Source organism: Hypanus sabinus, chromosome 9 (genome assembly GCF_030144855.1).
Source record: "Hypanus sabinus isolate sHypSab1 chromosome 9, sHypSab1.hap1, whole genome shotgun sequence".
Classification (NCBI taxonomy): Eukaryota; Metazoa; Chordata; class Chondrichthyes; order Myliobatiformes; family Dasyatidae; genus Hypanus; species Hypanus sabinus.
In genome coordinates, this window is record NC_082714.1 from 33,235,179 (window position 1) to 33,255,446 (window position 20,268).

At 40.7% G+C, this 20,268-nt stretch overlaps 2 protein-coding genes across 4 annotated transcripts in view; one reads left to right on the forward strand and one right to left on the reverse strand.

Annotated features, from left to right (window-relative positions):
* Positions 1 to 20,268, reverse strand: part of rbfox1 (RNA binding fox-1 homolog 1) — a 457,674-nt gene that overhangs the window by 152,645 nt on the left and 284,761 nt on the right. The gene's annotated exons all lie outside the window — the stretch shown is intronic.
* On the forward strand, positions 11,745 to 14,854 carry LOC132399249 (plectin-like). The gene is made up of 2 exons (XM_059979443.1): positions 11,745 to 14,500; positions 14,779 to 14,854. The coding sequence occupies exon 1, from the start codon at positions 12,458 to 12,460 to the stop codon at positions 14,174 to 14,176; it is 1,719 nt and encodes a 572-aa protein (XP_059835426.1). The 5' UTR covers positions 11,745 to 12,457; the 3' UTR covers positions 14,177 to 14,500; positions 14,779 to 14,854.

The window sequence follows — 20,268 nt, forward strand, 5'->3', positions numbered from 1 at the left end:
AGATAATCGATATGTTGAATTAAAAATGTTAACACTGATTCTGTTAAAAGTAATGACGGTTGATAAAGTTTATGTTTTTTGTTATTTAAAGAGTTACGGATAGTTTGTGTTGAAGTGTATTTAAAGCCACTCAATGGCGTAGGTAGATTCTGACTGTATGTTGCACTTTAATGTAATATAATTGTTGTAGTTTTACTTTTGCAAGTATTTATGATGTAAATGTGATGTCAAGAAGGAAACAAATACTGTATATATTTTGTATTGTTTTATCAACAGTTTTCACCATACGTTAATGTGGAAGAGTGAACAGTAAACGGTTAATCTTACTGGGACTGCCCCAGTGACTGGTTTATGCTTGGTGTTTAATTCAGAGTTCTTTTACACCTGTGCGAGAACATTACACACAGACTTCATAATTATTCATTGTGGGAAAACCTTCTCAATGGACTCCTAACCATTGAAAATTAAATATCCTAGAATAGGGTTGATCAAGCTGGATATTTACCTCCCCAATTAAAATCCAAACCAATATGCTCAAGCCTAATTCTGTCATACTGTAGGAACTCACTTGTTTGTTGCTAATGCAGTGTCCATAGATTACGTTAATTTACTGCTTGCATAAGCAATTAAATAGAGGCAGGCAAAAGATCGTTTATGGAAAGAAGCAACTCTCAACAAAACCACAGTTTGTGAGTACAAAAATGGCTTCAGGCATTATGTTGTGTAATACCAAATGGATTTTCAAAGATACTCAACACACGTACAGTGGCAACTTTATTAGGTACACTTGTACATCTGCTTGTTAGTGAAAATATCTGATCATCTAATCATATGGCAGCAACTCAAAAGGCAGGCAGGGATGCTCACGAGGTTCAGTTACTGTTCAGACCAAATATCTGGGGAGGAAATATAATCTAAGTGACTGTGGGATGATTGTTGGTGCCAGATGGGGTGGTGGGGTGGTTTGACTATCTTAAAAATTGCTGATTTGCTGGGATTTTAATGCACAACAGTCTCTACACTTTACAGAGAATTGTCTGAAAAACAAAAAAAAATACAATGAGTGGCAGTTCTGTGGGCAAAAATACCTCATTAACCTCAAAGTTGGACAATCGCTGTCAGATAAGCACATCTGCACCAGGACCTGAGAGAATGTATTAACAAACATGAACTGCAGCTCAATGATCTTCAACTCATATGGGAGAATGAGGAGGTGAAAGACAAGCTACAGGGATGTAGTCACCCCTCGCTTGCAGGAGACAGGTAACTGGTTCACTGTCAGGAGAAGGAGGGAAAATGCACAGCCAGTGCAGAGTAGCCCGTGGCTGTTCCCCTACACAACTTTAGATGCTACTAAGGTGGACAACCTACCGGGAGGATCCACAGTGACTGGGTCTCTGGCACTGAGTCTGGTGTGGTGCTGTGGCTCGAAGAGTGGACGGGTGAAGACAAGTGCAGTGTTGATAGGAGATTCTTTAGTCAGAGGAACAGAAATGAGGTTCTGTGGATGTGACGGAGACACCTGGATGGTATGTTGCCTCCCTGGTGCCAGGATCAGGCATGTCTCAGATCGGGTCCATTCTCAGAGATGAAGGTGAGCAGCCAGAAACCTTGGTGCATATTGGTAGACAAGGTGAAGAGGTAGAAACAGGGCCTCCAGGGTAGTAATCTCTGGATTGCTGCCTGTACTACATGTCAGTGAGGGTAGGAATAAAATGATGCGGGGGCAGAGCCTCAGATTTATGGACCATTGGATCTCTTCTGGAGAAGTTACAATGGGGACGGGTTGCATCTAAACCAGATGGGGTCTAATATTCTTGCAGGCAGGTTGGCAAGAGTTGTTGGGGAGGAATTAAACTAATGTGGCAGGGGGATGGGAACCAGGGAAATGGTGCTGAAAATGAGGTAGCTGGTTTCCAAACAGAAGAAATGTGCAGTGAGGAGAGGCTGTTGATTGTGCAAATTTGCAGTCAACATGGTGAGTTACAATGTAAAATGTGGACAAATTGAAAAGGATGAATACAGTACTAAAGGTGTAAATATTTGAATGTGCACAGTATATGGAATAAGGCAGATAATTTGTCGCAGTTCCAGATTGGCATATATGACGTATGCATCACTGAATCATGGCTGAAAAAAGATTGTAGCTGGGAGCTTAATGTCCAAGAATGCACATTCCATCGAATGGATAGACAGGAAGGCAGAGGGTGCAGCATTGCTGTGTTGGTAACAAATGAAATCAAATCATTAGGAAGAAGTGACATTTGGTCAGAAGGTGATGAATCATTGTGGATAAAGCTAAGGAACTGAAAGGGTAAAAAGACCCTGATGGGAGCTGTACACAGGCCCCCAAACAATATTAAGGATGTGGTCTACAAATTACAATGGAGATAGAAAACTGCATGCCAATAGGGCAAAGTTACAGTAGTCATGGTGGATTTCAATATTAAGGTAGATTAGGAAAAGCAGGTTGGTGCTGGTTTCCAAGAGGGGCATTTTCTAGGATGCCTACACGATGGCTTTTTCGAGCAGCTCATGGTTACTAGAGGATCAGCTATTCTGGATTGGGTGTTGTGCAATGAATCAGAATTGATTAGAGAGCTTAAGGTAAAAGAACCTTCAAGAAAAGTGATCATGATATGATCAAATTTACCCTGAAATTTGAGGAGAAACTAAAGTCAAATGTATCAGTATTACAGTGGAGTAAAAGGAATTACAGAGGCATGAGAGAGGAGTTAGCTGGGATTGATTGGAAAAGAACTCTGGCAAGGTTGATGGCAGAGCAGCAATGGCTGGGATTTCTGGAAGCAATTTGGAATGCACAGGATACACACATCCCAAAGAGGAAGACATATTCTAAAGGCAAGATGACATAACATGGCTAACAAGAGAAGTCAAAGTAAACAGAACAGCCAAAGAGGGCATATAGTAGAGCAAAACTTAGTGGGAAGTTAGATTGGGAAGCTTTCAAATACCAACAGAAGGCAAATAAAAAAAGTCATTAAGAAGGTAAAGACAGAATATGAAAGCAAGCTATTCAATAGTATTAAAGAAGATACCAAATGTTTCTTCAGATATATGAAATGCAAAGGAGAGGCGAGAATGTCTGTTGGACGACTGGAAAATGATGCTGGAGAGGTAGTAATGGGGAACAAGGAAATGGCAGATGAACTGAATAAGTATTTGGCATTGATCTTCATTGTGGAAGACACTAGCTGTTTGATGGAAGTTACCATGATGATGTGTGAAGTTACCATTAAAGGAGAGAAGGCTCTTGAGAAACTGATAGATAAACCACTAGATGGTGTACACCCCAAGGTTCTGAAAGAGATGGCTGAAGAGATTGTGGAGGAATTAGAATGATCTTTCAAGAATTACTAGATTCTGAAATAGTTCTGGAAGAATGGAACATTGCAAATGTCATGCTATACTTCAAGAAGGGAAAGAGGCAGAATAAAGGTAACTATAATCCAGTTTGTCTGACCTCAGTGGTTTGGAAGATGTTGGAGTTGATTATTAAGACTGAGGTCTCAGGGTACTTGGAAGGACAGGATAAAATAAGCCATTGTCAGCATGGTTTCTTCATGGGAAAATCTTGCTTGACAAATCTGTTGAATGCTTTGAAGATATAACAAGTTGGATAGACAAAAGAGGATCGGTTAATGTGTACTTGGATTTTTGGAATTCCTTTGACAAGGTGCCACACAAAAGGCTGCTTAACAAGCTACGAGCCTGTGGTGTTACAGGAAAGATTCCAGCACGAATAAAGCAGTGGTTGATTAGCAGGAAGAAAAGAGTGGGAATATTGGGGGCCTTTTTTGACTGGCTGTTGGCGACTAATGGTGTTCCACAGGGGTCTGTGTTGGGACTGATTCTTTTTACATTCTATGTCAATGATTTGGTGATGGAATTGATGGCTTTGTTGCAAAGTTTACAGATAATATGAAAATAAGTGGAGGGGCAGGACTAGAATATAAAAACAAGGATGTAATATTGAGACTTTATAAAGCACTGGTGAGGCCTCACTTGGAGTATTGTGAGCAGTTTTGGACCCCTTATCTTAGAAAGGATGTGCTAAAACTGGAGAGGGTTCAAAGGAAGTTCATGAAAGTGATTCCAGTATTTAATGGCTTGTCATATAAAAAATGTTTGATGGCTCTGGGCCTGAATTCACTGGAATTCAGATGAATGAGGGATGATCGAAATGAAACCTTAGCCAGAGAATTGTGAATCTGTGGAATTCTTTGCCACAGCAGCTGTGGAGGCCATGCCTTTATGTACGTTTAAGGCAGAGGTTGATAGATTTTTGATTGGTCAGGGCATGAACGGATATGGGAAGAAGGCAGGAGATAGGAGCTGAGAGGAAAATTTGATCAGCCGTGATGAAATGGCAGAGCAGACTCGATGGCTTAATTCTGCTCCTATATCTCAAGTCAATGAGAGAGGGTGGAAAAGAAGGCCAGACTAATTCAAGGTGACAGTAGCTTAAGTAACCATGTGTTGCAACAGTGGTATACAGACGAGCTCACCACTTCGAACCTTGAAGTGGGTGGGGCTCAGTAGCAGAGGACTCAGTGGCCTCATCATTAGGTAGAGTGGCCACTGAGTGTATATTATACACTATCAATTGCAGTTTTGTCATCTTAAGTCCCCCTCTCTGTACAAAAGAAAAATACTTGCCTCTTTCTTTGTCTACTCTCCCATATACTGCATGTTATATTTTGTGGTTCTTTTGGTTTGATAAAATTGATAATCCTAGGTTTGTGATCTTCAATTCATTAACTATTACACCATTTTATTGTCCTGATTTGACTGTTCCCATTGTCTAAAATTGCTAAAAGGCCTTTGCTATCTTTGAGTTCCTCATTTTTTGCTTATTTTATTTCCTCTCGTACTCTGTGGAGAGTCTGTGATTGAAATTCCACTCTCCAATGAGCTTGTTAAATTCTTCAGAAATAAACTAATGCTATTATCTGAAAAACACATATCCACTTTTTCAATGATCCTTTGTTTCTTCATCATAGTTTTTTTTTATATATTATGTTGTCCAAATAGGCAATTTCTAGCAAATTAAATAAAATTGGTAGTAATCAGGCAGTCATTCGACTCAAAGGCAAAATGTGTCAATTACTTTTCTTAATCCTGGTCAATCAGTTATTTGAGGAGATATCAGCTGCCTGGTTTATACTGTTCAGCAAACCACATTTGCCAATAAAATCTGCACTCCCGTGGCAATACTTGAGGTCTTCTGAAAGAATCTATTTCCTCACTTTGGAATAAAGATAGCCTCCACATTTTTGGAAAGGACCTCTTTTTATGGTATTAGTCTGAGTAATTTTATTTATTTGTTCATTTATTTATAAATAAATACAACACTGTAACATGACCTTTCAGCCCAATAAACCTCACCACCCCCAATTATACCCATGTGACCAATTAATCCATTAACCTGTACACCTTTGGAATGTGGGAGGAAACCAGAGCACCAGAAGAAAGCCATGCAGTCATGGGTAGAATGCACAAACTTCTCACAGACAGCAAAGGAATTGAACCTGGGTTGTTGGTGCTATTGGAGCATTATGCTTACTGAGCCACTCCTAATTTATTCTTCTTCAAATCTAAACTTTGGAATAACTGGAACCAGAGTATTTGTGCAACAAACTGCTCAATTTAAGTTGTTTTAATATCTAAAGGTTCCCAGCAACCACTAGGCTGTTGAAATTTTGTAATTGCCCAACCATAAATTTATTTAGTTCAGTGTAAAAGCACTGAATAGGGTGTTCAATCAAAAACATAGCATAAGTAGGTAGAACCATATGTAGGCCACTGTTCCCTCAGAATAATCATGGCTAATCTGTGCCAAACCTTAACTCTTCCTCCGTGCCAGCTCTTCAAGAACCTTTATCTGCCAATCATTCTAAATTTCATCTACTGCCAGTTTCACTACATCTAATGATCTAGCCTCTAGTACTCTCCGAGGCAGAGAATCAAGAGTTTCATCAACCTCTGTGAGAGGAAAAAAAACCCTACATACTGCATCTTTGTTTTAAATGACCAGCTTCTCATCTTGAAATGTCATCCCTTCCTACAAGTTTCTCCCATTTTTGAAAACAATATCAAGATCAAGTTCAGTTTAGTGTATCAAACGTGCACATGTATACCGCCAAATAAAACAACGTTCTTCTAGACCAAGGAGCACAACACGGTGCATAGAACTCACAAACAACACATAAGGTAATATTACCACAAATAAATTAACCGATAATAAGGTGCATTTGTAACATAAGTTTAAAAAGTAAACAGTATAACACCACTGGCACTTCATACGTAATGAGACTTGGGTGGTGGCAGGGAGTTAAGTAGTTTTATGGCCTGGGGGAAGAAGCTGTTTCCCATCCTAACAGTTCCTGTCCTAATGCTAACTTACCTCCTGTGTGAGGATATGGGGTCAAAGAGATTGTTGAACGGATGGGGGATCATTGATGATGCTAAGGTTCCTGAGTATACAGGATTCCTGATAAATATCTCTGATGGGTAGAAGAGAGACCCTGATGATCCTCTTGGCAATCCTCACAATCCTTTGTAGGGTCATGTGCCCCGATTCCTTGTAATTCCCACATCAGGCAGTGAAACAGCTGGCCAGGACACTCTTGATGGTATTACTGTAAAAACTGGTTAGAAATGGGGTGTTGCGGGCAAGCTTTGCTCACCACAACCTCTTCAAGAAATGGAGACACTGCTGTGCTTTCTTGATTAAAGAGGTGGTGTTGAGGAACCAGGTGAGATCATCCATTATGTGCAATCCTAGAAACTTGGTTCTCCTAACTCTCCCCATGGAGGAGCCATTTATGTGCAGTAAGGAGTGGGCAGCCTGAAACTCCCTAAAGTTCACTATCGCCCCTTCACTATCAACGTTTCAATATCTACTGTTATATTTTCTGAAGGAACGTAGATCTTTCAATAGGTTCACCCCTCAATCTTCAAACCTCTAAAGAATATAAACCCAAACTAATTAGGCTCTCTTAATAGGATAATGCTTTCATCCCAGGTGTTAGCCTGGAGAATCTGTTGTGGACTTCCTGTATTAATTCTTTGGTAAGGGGATCAAAACTGTGCATTGAAATCCAAATTAGCCTAATCAGTAGCTGTGTAATCCAAACAAAACTCTTCTTCTAAATTATAACATTTCGCAGTAAAAGCCATAATGCCATTTGCCCTCTATAACTACTTGCTGCACTCACCTTTCTTTCTGTAATTCATATCAATAATTTGCATTTGTTTTCTAATAGATAATGATCTGAAATTTAACACATGAAAATGGTATGGAAGTGTATCATATTTGTTTGCTAGTTTTTTTTCTCAGGCAGGAAGCACAACCAGGATCTCGGACATTTTCTGTTCTATTGTGCTAGTCCTTAAAAAACACCAAGAAACTTTTTTTTTCTAACCAATTGATGCCAAACAACATTTTGAGCATTGGTTAGCTACAATGAAAAGCTCATTTTGGATTAAGCTTTTTTATAAATAATGTTTTTTTACTCCCAGGGATCCTTTTGAGATGCTTTCTATAAAGTGGCACAATGGCTATTTTATGGAGCTAGCAATTTTTCAATACTGACTCAGAATTAAAGTGTGCAAGTACAAATTCCAACAGTGAAGCAGGAGATTTTATATTCAGTTAATTAAAATAGTGTTCAGTGGAAAAAGGAATCATTGGTTTTCATGGTAAAGCTGCCAGATGTTGTAAAAACCCATCTGGTTCACCAATCACTTTCAGGAAAGAAAATGAATTCAACTAGCAGAAGTAAATCCAACTCCAAAGTAACATAAACAACTGAAAACTACATTTTGAAATGGAGCAGCATTTAAGTCAGAGACGGACAAACAAGCATTAGCATTGCTTACGCTTTACGTTGTTCATTCTCTCCCATGAGAGAACCATTCTCTGGGTATACAATCTGTATTTTCCAAATGGTTCATTCTAATCACCTAATGCAGTTGAAGAAGATAATGTTCCTAAATTTTCTCTTCACCATGTGAACTGTGATTATACTGCAGCTTTTAGTTCACTGTTCTTTGCACGTTGGTATTAATCTGATTGCAGTGTTGTACATTACTTTAATTCATACTGTATCTGGACTTAAATTACTGAATTGTTCTCAGTTTGTGATAGTTTCTCAGGCCTGCTCCGAATCATAACTTTCCATTGGTTTCAGTTATAACGCTATGAACATTCTGTGAACACTTCCATCTCATGCCTGAATTTTTTTGATCATCTGATTCGGATTTCTGAAAATTCTACTAAAAGCAGAATCATGAGCAGCAACAATCCTGGATGCTGCCTCAGCATTTAGTTTTATCTTTTAGTTTAAGGCTCAAAGCTATGTCAGTTCTTTGAACATTAACAATTTATCTGCATACAAATAGGAATGGAAGCATATAATCACTCTCCTAAAGATCTCATTTGGCTCATTGTGCTTATCTTGATTCGTTGAAAGAGCTGCTTTGCTTGTAGCCACATCCCTGCTTTCAGCCCAGAAGCCTGTAAGTCTCTAATCAATCATCTGTCCAAATCCAAACTAAAATACTTTTGTATAAGCTCCCGCCATTCTGTTTCAAGTAGAGAATTCCTAATTCCATTTATAGAAATGAAAATAATTTCCCTCATTTTCCTCCAATTCTGCCAATAACGTATCAAATCTATGACCTGTTAGTTTTTGGCTGACTTGCCAGAAGTCCGACTTCCTCTCAATTGGATCAAAACAATATCTCACTTGGAAAGCCTCTCTTAGATCACTACTTAACTTCCATCTTTCCAAACAGAACCTGCTACCATAACTGAAGAACCTCATCCTTATGCCTTCTTTGCTCTTCTTCCTAGGTACTTCCAACTTTCCTGAAGTGTATTGTGGAAGTTCATATTAATATATCGATTTTGATCATAATTTGCTTAAGAATTTTATCAACTGCAATGTTACCTTTAAAGTTACTGTTTAAAAGCACAAGACTGCTCATCTGCATTTTTCAAAGCTGTGCTATCTATTATAGAGCATCTTTCCACGTTTTCCCAAAGTAAATATTTCACACCTCTCCACAGTGAATCCTATCTACCTTACTTTTGTACATTTCACAAACGAGAGCTACCCTAAAGCCTTTCACAATCCTCATTATTAATTATTAAGTTCAATATGATCTGCTCAGTACTCATCAGTGTAGTTTCCTTACAAACAAAAACAGACTGAGCAATAAACTCAAATATGACATTTGCAAACTACTTCACACTATCTCTTCTGTCAGAAAACCATCCATTTGTCATTACCGTCAGTTTCTGAGTCGATTTCCATACAACAACTTTCCCTTCAATTCTCTCAGCTTCTACCTCATTAACAATCCTCCATTTTAGAACTTTGGTTAATGTCTTCTAAATATCTGTATATTCGCTACACTTCCATGGTCAACCTTACTTTATCTAAGAATTTAACACAGTTGTCTTTGAACAAATGTCTTTCCAAATAAAATTAATTCTGCTCCAGAAAAAGTTTTCAAATAACTTTCACATTACTAATGTCAGACTGGATGCTGTGCACTTTCCTAGTTTTCCAACTAGTTTATCTTCAACTGTTCCACTTTCAAAATACTATGACCAGTGTTTCTGTCCTACCCATTTCTGCTTTGTCATCACACTGAGGAAGCAGACCATTCAAATGAGTTGATTAACTAGCATTAATGACACTGATCTTTTTCTGGTGATGTTCCTCCATTTTCTATTCTGACCATAATTTCCTTCTTTTCTTTTAGAGATACAAGTTTCTTATTTTATATTTTTATCATGTCTTTTCCTCCGTATGAACATTGATCTTTGTATTTTTAGCTTGCTTGCTTGCCAGCTGCCTGCACATTACATTAGACAGTCCTAAATGTTACAAGGATCATGATTTGTAATTAACCCACACCCATCGATTTTAATGAAGACAACATGCTAACTTGTGCCATTTTGCTCATTATAATAATTACTGTGTATGGCTAGTGCTTATTGATTGGCAGCAGATTAGTGCAGAAACATTGCTTAACAAAACTAGCCTGTCCCTTTTAAAGGGGAAGTGTCCTGTAGTTGAGGAGGGTCTTCCACTGGCCATAGTTCTGTGCTCCAAAAACAGTGAGCACCTTTGGTAGAAAATCTGATTTACAAATGGGGCTTAGGAGGTCGATGGCGACTCTTTAGCTTGCATCTTCCGAAACAGCTCTATTGAAGGCCCTGACCTCGAGTTACATGCTGACTTTGGTTCTTTGCAGGAATGCGACCCGCTCTGAGGGTCTCATGACTGGCCGCTATTCAATATACCAAGGATGCGGCCTAGAAGACTAGTGCGCCTTCAGGGTTCCAGAATTCTGTGGTTCTGAAGGTGGGCATACTCGAGGTTGGTGCCTCTGCAGGAAACTGGTTTGCCCTGTGAGTACAGGGAGGATGGAAAGCAGTGAGCTGGCTGCTGTGCCCAGAGACCTGAATTCTTTGGGCACAGAGCTCAGAAAGAGCAACTCAACGGACTTTTAATATCATTTTTATGATATGTCTTGCTGTGAAATGGGGACACCTCTTTTTCCCTTATTAGGGAGAGGGAGAACCCCGGTGTATGTCGAATTACCGGGTGAATGAGTAGACACAAGTCTGTGTCTTTATTGATGCTTTGCTGCATGCTTGAGTGTTCAGTGGAAGGGGGGCAACAATGCTTTTTTTGCTGGTGGGGGGGTCGTTGCTTTGCTGAAGCTCATGTGCTTATGCGTGGGAGGGGGAGCTGGGGGGGTGATTTGGGGTTCTAACATTTAACTGTCATTCATTCTTCGGGGCACTCCTCTGTTTTCATGGATGGTCGCAAAGAAAAAGAACTTCAAGATGTATACTGTATATATTTCTCTGACATTAAATGTACCTTTGAAACTCCCAAGTTTTAATCTCGACCAGGCAGTTTGGGGGTGAAAGTGGAATAGTAGGTTCAAGAAGGCTTTCACTCATTCACTCAGAAGTGAATGGTTAACAGTGGAGGTTAATGCAAGCCATTAAGCCTCAAGGAATTGGATGGCCTGTCACAAGAAGGTCAATGGTCTGACACAAGCAGTCATGGTCAGTGGATGCATCTTCAAGAGCTAACTTCCAACGACTGTGCTCCAATTTCTCACACTATATGTCTATCTGGTAGCAACGTAGATTTAGCAAAATTGCAGTCTCGATAGTTTGCCTCAGTCTCAACCCGCAGCTTTCATGGAAGACCAGATTTTCATCCATGCCAAGCACACAAGATTAGGACATTGCACAACTTACTTATTTCCTACTTCAGACCTCTCATTTACAGGAACAAAAGCAATGAGACCTAACCACAGGGACATTCACACTTGCCTATCTGAGCAACCCCAGTAATCAGGATAAGAAGCGGAATCAGGTTTATTATAACTAACATATGCCATGAGACATGGACTAATATCCTTGTGGGCAGGTTGCTAGAGCTGTGCAGGAGGGTTTAATCTAACCTGCCAGGTGGATTGGAACTGGAGTGATAGTGCTGAGCATGGGGTAGTTGGTTTTCAAATAGAGGCTGTATGTAGTCAGACTGCTGGCAAGGAGAGGCTGATGTGAGCAAAACTGCAATCAATAAGATGAGTTACAATGCAAAAGGAGGACCAAACTGGAAAGAGTGAATACAGGACTGAAGATGTTATATTTGAATGTATGCAGTACTCATAATATGGTAGATGTGCTGTCTTTACGACAGTTATTTAGTTTATAATATTTTCGCTTAGTAATTCATTCAATAGTATTTTCTAGTTAGAATTAGAAGTGTTTAAAGTGTATTCATTGCATGTAAAATATATCGGCATGCGATGACGTCACATCCGGTTTCGCCGCGTCTTGTGGGAAAACACCGGTTTGAAATTAGCGCGAGGGTGGGGGCTTTCCACGAGGCTCACCTGAGCAGAAGCAGTTTTGCAGGCATGAGAAATCACAGTGAGAGCAACGCTGTAAGTTAATAGATAATCGATATATTGAACTAAGATGTTAATGCTGATCCTGTTAGAGGTAACGACGGTAGATAATGTTTATGCTTTCGTTAGTTAAAGAGTCGCGGATAGTTTGCATGGAAGTGTATTTAAAGTAGTCAATGGAGCAGGTAAACTCTCCCTGTATACTGCACCTTAGTGTAATGTAGTTATAGTCACCTTTGCAAGTATTTACACTTGAAATGTGATATTAAGGAAGGAACAAATACTGTATCAATCTTGTATTGTTTTATCAACAGTTTTCACCATATGTTAATGTGAAGAGTGAACAGTAAATGGTTAATCTTACTGCGATCTGGTTCTTATTAACTGTGGTTTATCCGGACGTTAAATTCGGCGTTTCGTTACACCCGAAGGAGAACGTTACAGTGAAAAAGCGGCATTATCAGGTGTTTCAAGTGCTGCAATGTCAGCTCAATCCAGCATCAAGTCGACGCCGCCCAGCGACAAGGGCAGTAAACCGACATCAAGTAAGCCCACCCGGGCGTTATCAGGTGTTCCAAGTGCTGCAATGTCAGCTCGATCCGGGATCAAGTCGATGGCGCCCAGCGACAAGGGCAGTAGAACGACATCAAGTAAGTCCGCACAGGCAAGAGCCAAGGCAGAAGCCGCCAAGGTGCGACTGCATTACGCCAAACAAGAGGCAGTTTTGAAAATGAAACTGGCCACCAAAGAAGCCGAAAGGGCCGCCAGACAAAGAGAAGAGGCTGCCAGAGAAGCCGAAATCCAGAAAGAAAGGGCCGCCAGAGAAGCCGAAATCCAGAAAGAAAGGGCCGCCAGAGAAGCCGAAGAGGCTGCCAGACAAAGAGAAGAGGCTGCCAGACAAAGAGAAGAGGCCGCAAGAGAAGCCGAAACCCAGTTGGAAATGGCAAAAATATCGACAGAGTTGCAAGTGCTGCAGCTAGAAAGAGAAGAAGAAGCTGCCATGGCGGAAGCAAAGTACATAGAACAAGCTGAAGGGTCGCGTGATTTGACCGAAGTAAGATCTACTTTAGAAAGGACCAGACTGGAACGCACAAGCGACTATGTACAATATCAAATAGACAGGCAGGCTCGTCTCCCCTCTCCATACGTATTCGATAACTTCCCCAGCTACGAGGAGCCTCAGAGAGTCACGATTGCATCACATCCATACGAGGAAGGAAATTTACCCTCACGGCTCCGTGATGAAGTCAAGAATGAAAGAACCGACAACGCTCCTTCACCCCCACAACAGGACGGCGGGGAGGGAGAGGTTCACTCCAGGACAACAATTGTCAGCTCGAACTGTACAGAAGTTTGCGGTCAAACTCAGTCAAGCCGTTCTTGTTCCGAGATCTGCCTCACTGAGGTGTACCCTAAAGAAGCACAACAAGATATTACCAAGCGTAAAGTAACCGACGAGACGCTAGGTCAGTCAGTTTTCGTTCAAACCGAGCACGGAAACAAACTTGCACAATCAGCTCAAGATACCATTTCTTTAAAACCCAAAGACACCAAGGTCTTCAGAGATGAAGCAAATAATGGGGTTGCCCCATTGCCAATCAGAGAACCACGCCAGTGCTCACCAGATAACAAAGAGCAGGCAGTCAAACGGTTCACGTCCTTACGGAAAACCTGGAAAAGGAAACCTGAGATACAGCAACGCACCCGATTGGCCCACGAGGTACTGTGCACCCTAATGGCAGAGGTCACAGCCATTATAAACGCACAATCATTCCTACCTGTGTCTTCTGACCCAGAAAACCCCTTTATACTTTCGCCATCAACGCTCCTTACGCAGAAGGCAGGAGCACCTCCTCCACCAGGAGACTTCTCAGACAAGGATTTGTACACAAAGCAATGGAGACAAGTCCAGGCTCTGGCAAATCAGTTCTGGCCTCGCTGGAGACAAAAATATCTACCTTCGTTGCAACAGAGACGAAAGTGGACAGAACCCCGCAGGAATCTTCAAGTTGGAGACCTAGTCCTGCTCAGGGACAAGCAAGCCACCCGCAACAGCTGGCCAATGGCCAGAATCACTGCTACATTCCCTAGCGAGGATGGACATGTCAGGAAGATCGAATTGAAGACTACCGACCAAGGCGATGTGAAAATTTACCAAGGGCCAGTTACAGAAGTTATTCTACTTCTACCCAATGACTGATTAAGAGACTAAGTTTTGTACTCTGCTCATTGTGACCTTACGAAGGTCAAGCGGGGAGTGTGCTGTCTTTACGACAGTTATTTAGTTTATAATATTTTCGCTTAGTAATTCATTCAATAGTATTTTCTAGTTAGAATTAGAAGTGTTTAAAGTGTATTCATTGCATGTAAAATATATCGGCATGCGATGACGTCACATCCGGTTTCGCCGCGTCTTGTGGGAAAACACCGGTTTGAAATTAGCGCGAGGGTGGGGGCTTTCCACGAGGCTCACCTGAGCACAAGCAGTTTTGCAGGCATGAGAAATCACAGTGAGAGCAACGCTGTAAGTTAATAGATAATCGATATATTGAACTAAGATGTTAATGCTGATCCTGTTAGAGGTAACGACGGTAGATAATGTTTATGCTTTCGTTAGTTAAAGAGTCGCGGATAGTTTGCATGGAAGTGTATTTAAAGTAGTCAATGGAGCAGGTAAACTCTCCCTGTATACTGCACCTTAGTGTAATGTAGTTATAGTCACCTTTGCAAGTATTTACACTTGAAATGTGATATTAAGGAAGGAACAAATACTGTATCAATCTTGTATTGTTTTATCAACAGTTTTCACCATATGTTAATGTGAAGAGTGAACAGTAAATGGTTAATCTTACTGCGATCTGGTTCTTATTAACTGTGGTTTATCCGGACGTTAAATTCGGCGTTTCGTTACACCCGAAGGAGAACGTTACAGTAGATGAACCTGTAGCACAATTACAGATTGGTATGTATGACGTGGACATCACTGAATCATGGTGGAAAAGACATTATAGCTGGGAGCTTAATATCCAAGGATACACATTATATCGAAAGGACAGGCATGTAGGCAGAGGGGTTGGAGTGGCTCTGTTAGTAAAAAAGTAAACCAAATCATTAGAAGGAGGTGACATAGGATCAGAAGGTGTAGAATTGTTGTGGGTGGCACTAAGGAACTACAAGGATAAAAGAACCTGATAGGAGTCACATACAGGCTCCAAAACATGTCTAGTCATCTACAAACTACATTGGGAGATAGAAAATGCATGGCAAAAGGGCAATGTTATGATAGGCTTGAGGAATTCCAATATGCAGGTTGATTGGGAAAATCAGGTCAGAGCTGGATTCCAAGAGGGAGAATTTGTAGAATACCTGCAAGATGAAAAAGAATTTCAGGATGTATATTGTATACATTTTTCTGACATTATTGAATTCCTACTGAGGTGGTTTTTTAGAGCAGCTCCTGGTTAATCCCACTAGGAGATCAGCTAATCTGATTGGGTGTTGTGCGAGCAACCAGAGTTGATAAGAGGGTTTTAGGTAATGGATCCTTGGGGGCAGGTGATCATAATATGATCAAATTCACCCTGCAATCGGAGACGGCGAAGCTGAAGTCAGATGTGTCAGTATTACAATGGAGTAATGAGAATTACAGAGGCATGAGAGATGAACTAGCCAAAGTTGATTGGAAGGAACTTGAGCAGGGATGACAGCAGAGCAGCAATGGCTGGAATTTCTGGGAGCAATTCAAGAGGTGCAAGATATATAAATCCAAAGAAGAAACTTTCTAAAAGCAGGGCAATGCAACTGTGATTGACAAAAGAAACCAAAGCCAACATAAAAGCTAGAGCAAAATTTAGTGGGAAGTTGGAGGATTAGGAAGCTTTTAAAGACCAACAGAAGGGAACTTTAAAAAAATTAAAATAAAAGTAAAAAGATGGAATATGAAGGTAAGCTAGTAAATAATATTAAAGAGGATACCAAAAGTTTTTTCAGATATAAAAGAGGGAGGTGAGAGTAGATATCAGACCACTAGAAAATAATGTTGGAGAGGTAGTAAAGAGGGTCAAGGAAATGACAGACTAACTGAATAAGTATTTAGCTTCAGTCTTCATTGTGGTTGACATTAGCAGTATGCCAGAAGTTTGAGAGAGTCAGGGGCAGAAGTGTGTGAAGCTGCTATCACTGGGGGCAGAAGGTTCTTGGGAAATTGAATGGTCTGAAGGTAGATAAGTCACCTAGACCAGATGGTCTACGCTTCAAAGTTCTGAAAGCTGTGGCTGAAAATATTCTGGAGGCGTTAGTAATGATCTTTCAAGAAACAATTGATTCTGACATAGTTCTGGAGGACAGGAAAAATTGAAAATGTCATTCCATTCCCCAAGAAGGCTGAGTGGCAGAAGAAAGGAAATTATAAGCCCGTGCTTAGGAAGACGTAGGAGTCGATTGTTCAAATCTGTTTTGAATTTGAATTCAAATTCAAATCTGTTGGAATTCTTTGAAGAAATAACAAGCACAATAAACAAAGGAGAATTAGTTGATGTTAGGTACTTGGATTTGCAGAAGGCCTTTGACAAGGTGCCACACATGAGGCTGCTTAACAAGCTACAAGCCCATAGTATTGCAGAAAAGATTGCAGCACAGACAAAGTAGTGGTTGATTGTCAGGAAGCAAAAATTAGGAATAATGGGAGCCTTTTCTGGTTCACTACCAGTAACTAGTGGTGTTCTAAAGAGGTCTGTATTGGAATCACTTCTTTTTATGTTATATGTCAATGATTTGGATGATGGTATTGATGGCTTTGTGGCTACGTTTGTGGACAATACAAACAAAGGTGGAGGAGCAGGTAGTTTTGAAGAACCAGAAAGGATGCAGAAGAGACAGACTAGGAGAATGGGCAAAGAAGTGGCAGATGGAATGCAGGGTCAGGAAGTGTATGGTTATGTACTTTGGCAGAGAAGGGAGACCTTGTGCAGGATTCCTTGACAGTTAATTTGCCGGTTGAGTCTGTAGTGAGGAAGGCAAATGCAATATTAGCGTCATTTTGAGTGGACTAGAATATAAAAACAACGATGTTGAGACTTTATAATGCACTGGTGAGGCCTCACTTGTGAGCAGATTTGGGCCTCTTACCTTAGAAAGGATGTGTTGATATTGGAGCAGGCTCAAAGAGGTTCACTAAAATTATTCCAGGATTGAAAGGCTTGTCATACAAGGAGTGTTTTAATGGATCTGGGCCTCTACTCACTGGAAGTCAGAAGAATAAGGGGGACATCATTGAAACCTATTGAATGTTGAAAGGCCTTGAAAGAGTAGGTGTGGAGACAGTGTTTCCTGTGGTCAGGGAGTTTAAGATCAGAGGATACAGACTCAGAATAGAGGGATGTTCTTTTATAACAGAGCTGAAGAGGAATTTTTGTAGCCAGAGATTGGCAAATCTGTGGAATTTGTTGTCCCAGGCGGCTGTGAATGCCAAGTCATTTGTATATACTTAAGGCAGAGGTCAGGGCATGAAGGGAGAAGGCAGAAGATTGGGACTGAGAGGGGAAAATGGGTCAGCCATAATGAAGTGGTGGAGCAGACTTGATGGGGCAAATGGCCTAATTCTTCTCCTTTATCTTTTGGTCTTATGGTGGTGTTTTGTAGCAGCAGTATGTTGCAAGATATAAAACGTACTATAGGTTACAACAAAAATAAAATAAATAAATAGTGCAGGAGAGGAATAATGAGGTCACATGTTCATGAACAGTTCAGAAATCTGATGGCGGAGGAGAAGAATCTGTTTCTAAAATAATAAGTGTGCATTCTCAGTCTACTGTACTTCCTCCCTGATGGTAGAAATTAGAAGAGAACATGTTCTAGATGAGAAGGATCCTTAATAATGGATACTGCCTTCTTGAGCCACCACCTCTTAGAGATCTCCTCAATGGTAGGGAAGCTTTTGCATGTGATAGAGCTGGCTGAGTCTACAAGTATCTGCAGTCTCCTTCAATCCTCTATACCAGGCAGTGATGGAAATAGTTAGAATGCTTCCATGCTGTATCTGTAAAAATTTGCTGGAGTTTTGTGGGCATATCAAATCTACTCAAAATCTCAATGAAGCTTAGCTGCTGACATGCCTTCTTCATGATTGCATTAATACATCAGGCCCAGGTTAGATCCTCTGAAACATTGACGTTCTGGAACTTGAAAATGCTGATCCTTTCTACTGCTGACTCCCTGATGAGGACTTCCAATTCCTGAAATACACAATCAGTTCCTTGCTTTTGCTGACACTGAATGCAAGGTTTTTGTTCTGCCATCACTCAGCCAATCTATCTCACTCCTGTACTCCTTGTCATCTTCTGAGAATCCATTTACAATGGAAGCTGACTCTGGCAAATTTATAGAAGGTGTTTGTGGCTAGCCACACAGTGATGATTGCAGAGAGTAGAGCAGTGGGCTAAGCATGTATCCTTGAAGTGAGGCTGTGTTGATAGTCAGCAAGGACGTTAATTCTGATGCATACAGACTGTGGTCTCCAGACAAGGAAGTCAAGGATCCAGTTACAGAAGCCCAGATTTTGAAACTTATTGATTAGCACTGAGGTAATGATGATGTTGATCATGTTGAAACTTGAGCTGTAATCAATAAACAGCAGCCTAATGTAGATATTTCGGTTCTCCAGGTGGACCCAGGCTAAATGCAAGGCCAGTGAGATAGCGTCTGCTGCATTCAAGTTGTGACAGTAGGCAAATTGCAGTGGGTCGAGGTCCTTGCTCAGGCAGGAGTTAATTCTAGCCATGATCAACCTCTCAAAGCACTTTGTTACAGTAGATGTGAGTTCTACTTGGTGACTGTCATTGAGGCAGCTCACCCTGTTCTCCCCTCTCACAATGTGGCAATTTGACTGCTCATTACAAGTGAGTAAATAATGGAAGCCGCCAGAGAGTGGAGAAGCTGTGGAGATGTGCTGGCAGAGATATGACTCTATTTCAAACTCACACTTACCAGTTCAGGCCGATTTATTACTGAGTAACATTAAGGAAGGATCACCTCATCATGAATCACCAGTCCTGAGGAGAATTACTCTGCAATTCTCAGGCAAAGGAGGCAGGCTTAAAAAAACTGGTAAGCTTGCACAAGGCTGGCTTCACACAGTGAAAGATTGCTAGAATATCTGTGTTAGATGCCAAAGACCAAGGAGGAACTTAGTACAAGCTCAGGACAGAAGCCTAGATAGAACTTACTGGGTAGCCAGGTGCCACAGAATTCAGTGTTACTGCCTCTTAGAGACTGGCAGTGGATAGAATCATCTGGTCTTAATTCCTGAGTATTAGCATATTGGATGATCTACGTGGGTCCAGTATATAGGGGTAATCATGAGGAAAGTAATTAGTATCTTCATTTTCTGAGGAGATTTAGGAGGTTCAGCTTGTCTGCAAACACTCTAATACATCCTTACAGATATACTGTTGAATATATCCTGACTGATTGTTCCTTGATCTGGTTTGGCAATTAAAATGCACAGGACCGTAAGAAGCTGCAGGGAGTAGTGATCTCTGTCCAATCCATAATGGGTACTTATTTCCCCACTATTCGGTCTATCTATATGAGGTGCTGTCTCAAGAAGTCAACATTCATCATACAAGACCCTCACCATCCAGGCCTTGCCATCTTCTTCTACCACCATGTAGGAGTTACACACCTCCAGATTCAAGAACATCTACTTCCTTTCAACCATTTCTGTATTGAACCAATTGGCAAAGCTCTAATCACTACAGTTTAGCAACCCTCTGACCACTTTGTTCACTTTACATTAAAAGGGACTCACTTTGTTTTTTATTGTTCATTCTTGTAAAAAAAAAGCATTAGTTTATACTTTTCTTGTGAATGCTGATTATATGATGTTATGTGCCTGTGATACTGCTGCAGTTGAGTTTTTTAGTGCACCTGAGCATATGACACTAAACATGAGTGGCTGTCTTTGCAGAGTTGACAGAACCTCTCGATGATGGTGAGTTTCCTCCGGGTGCTTAGTAATGACAAAACATTCAAAGGGAGTCAAATTGTATATAAAAATATGTTGAGATGTATAAGAAAATAAGGAGAGCAAGGATGGGATGAATGAGATTGCGTTGCTGGGTGCTGATATGAATCCAGCAGGCTGAATAGCCTCCTTCTGCACTGAAGTTCAAAGTTAAAATTTCGATGTACATTTATTATCAAAGTAAATACACCATGTACAATCTCGAGATTCATCTTTTTGCAGGCAACCACAAGACAAAGAAAAACAAGAGAATCCATGAAGAAACTACA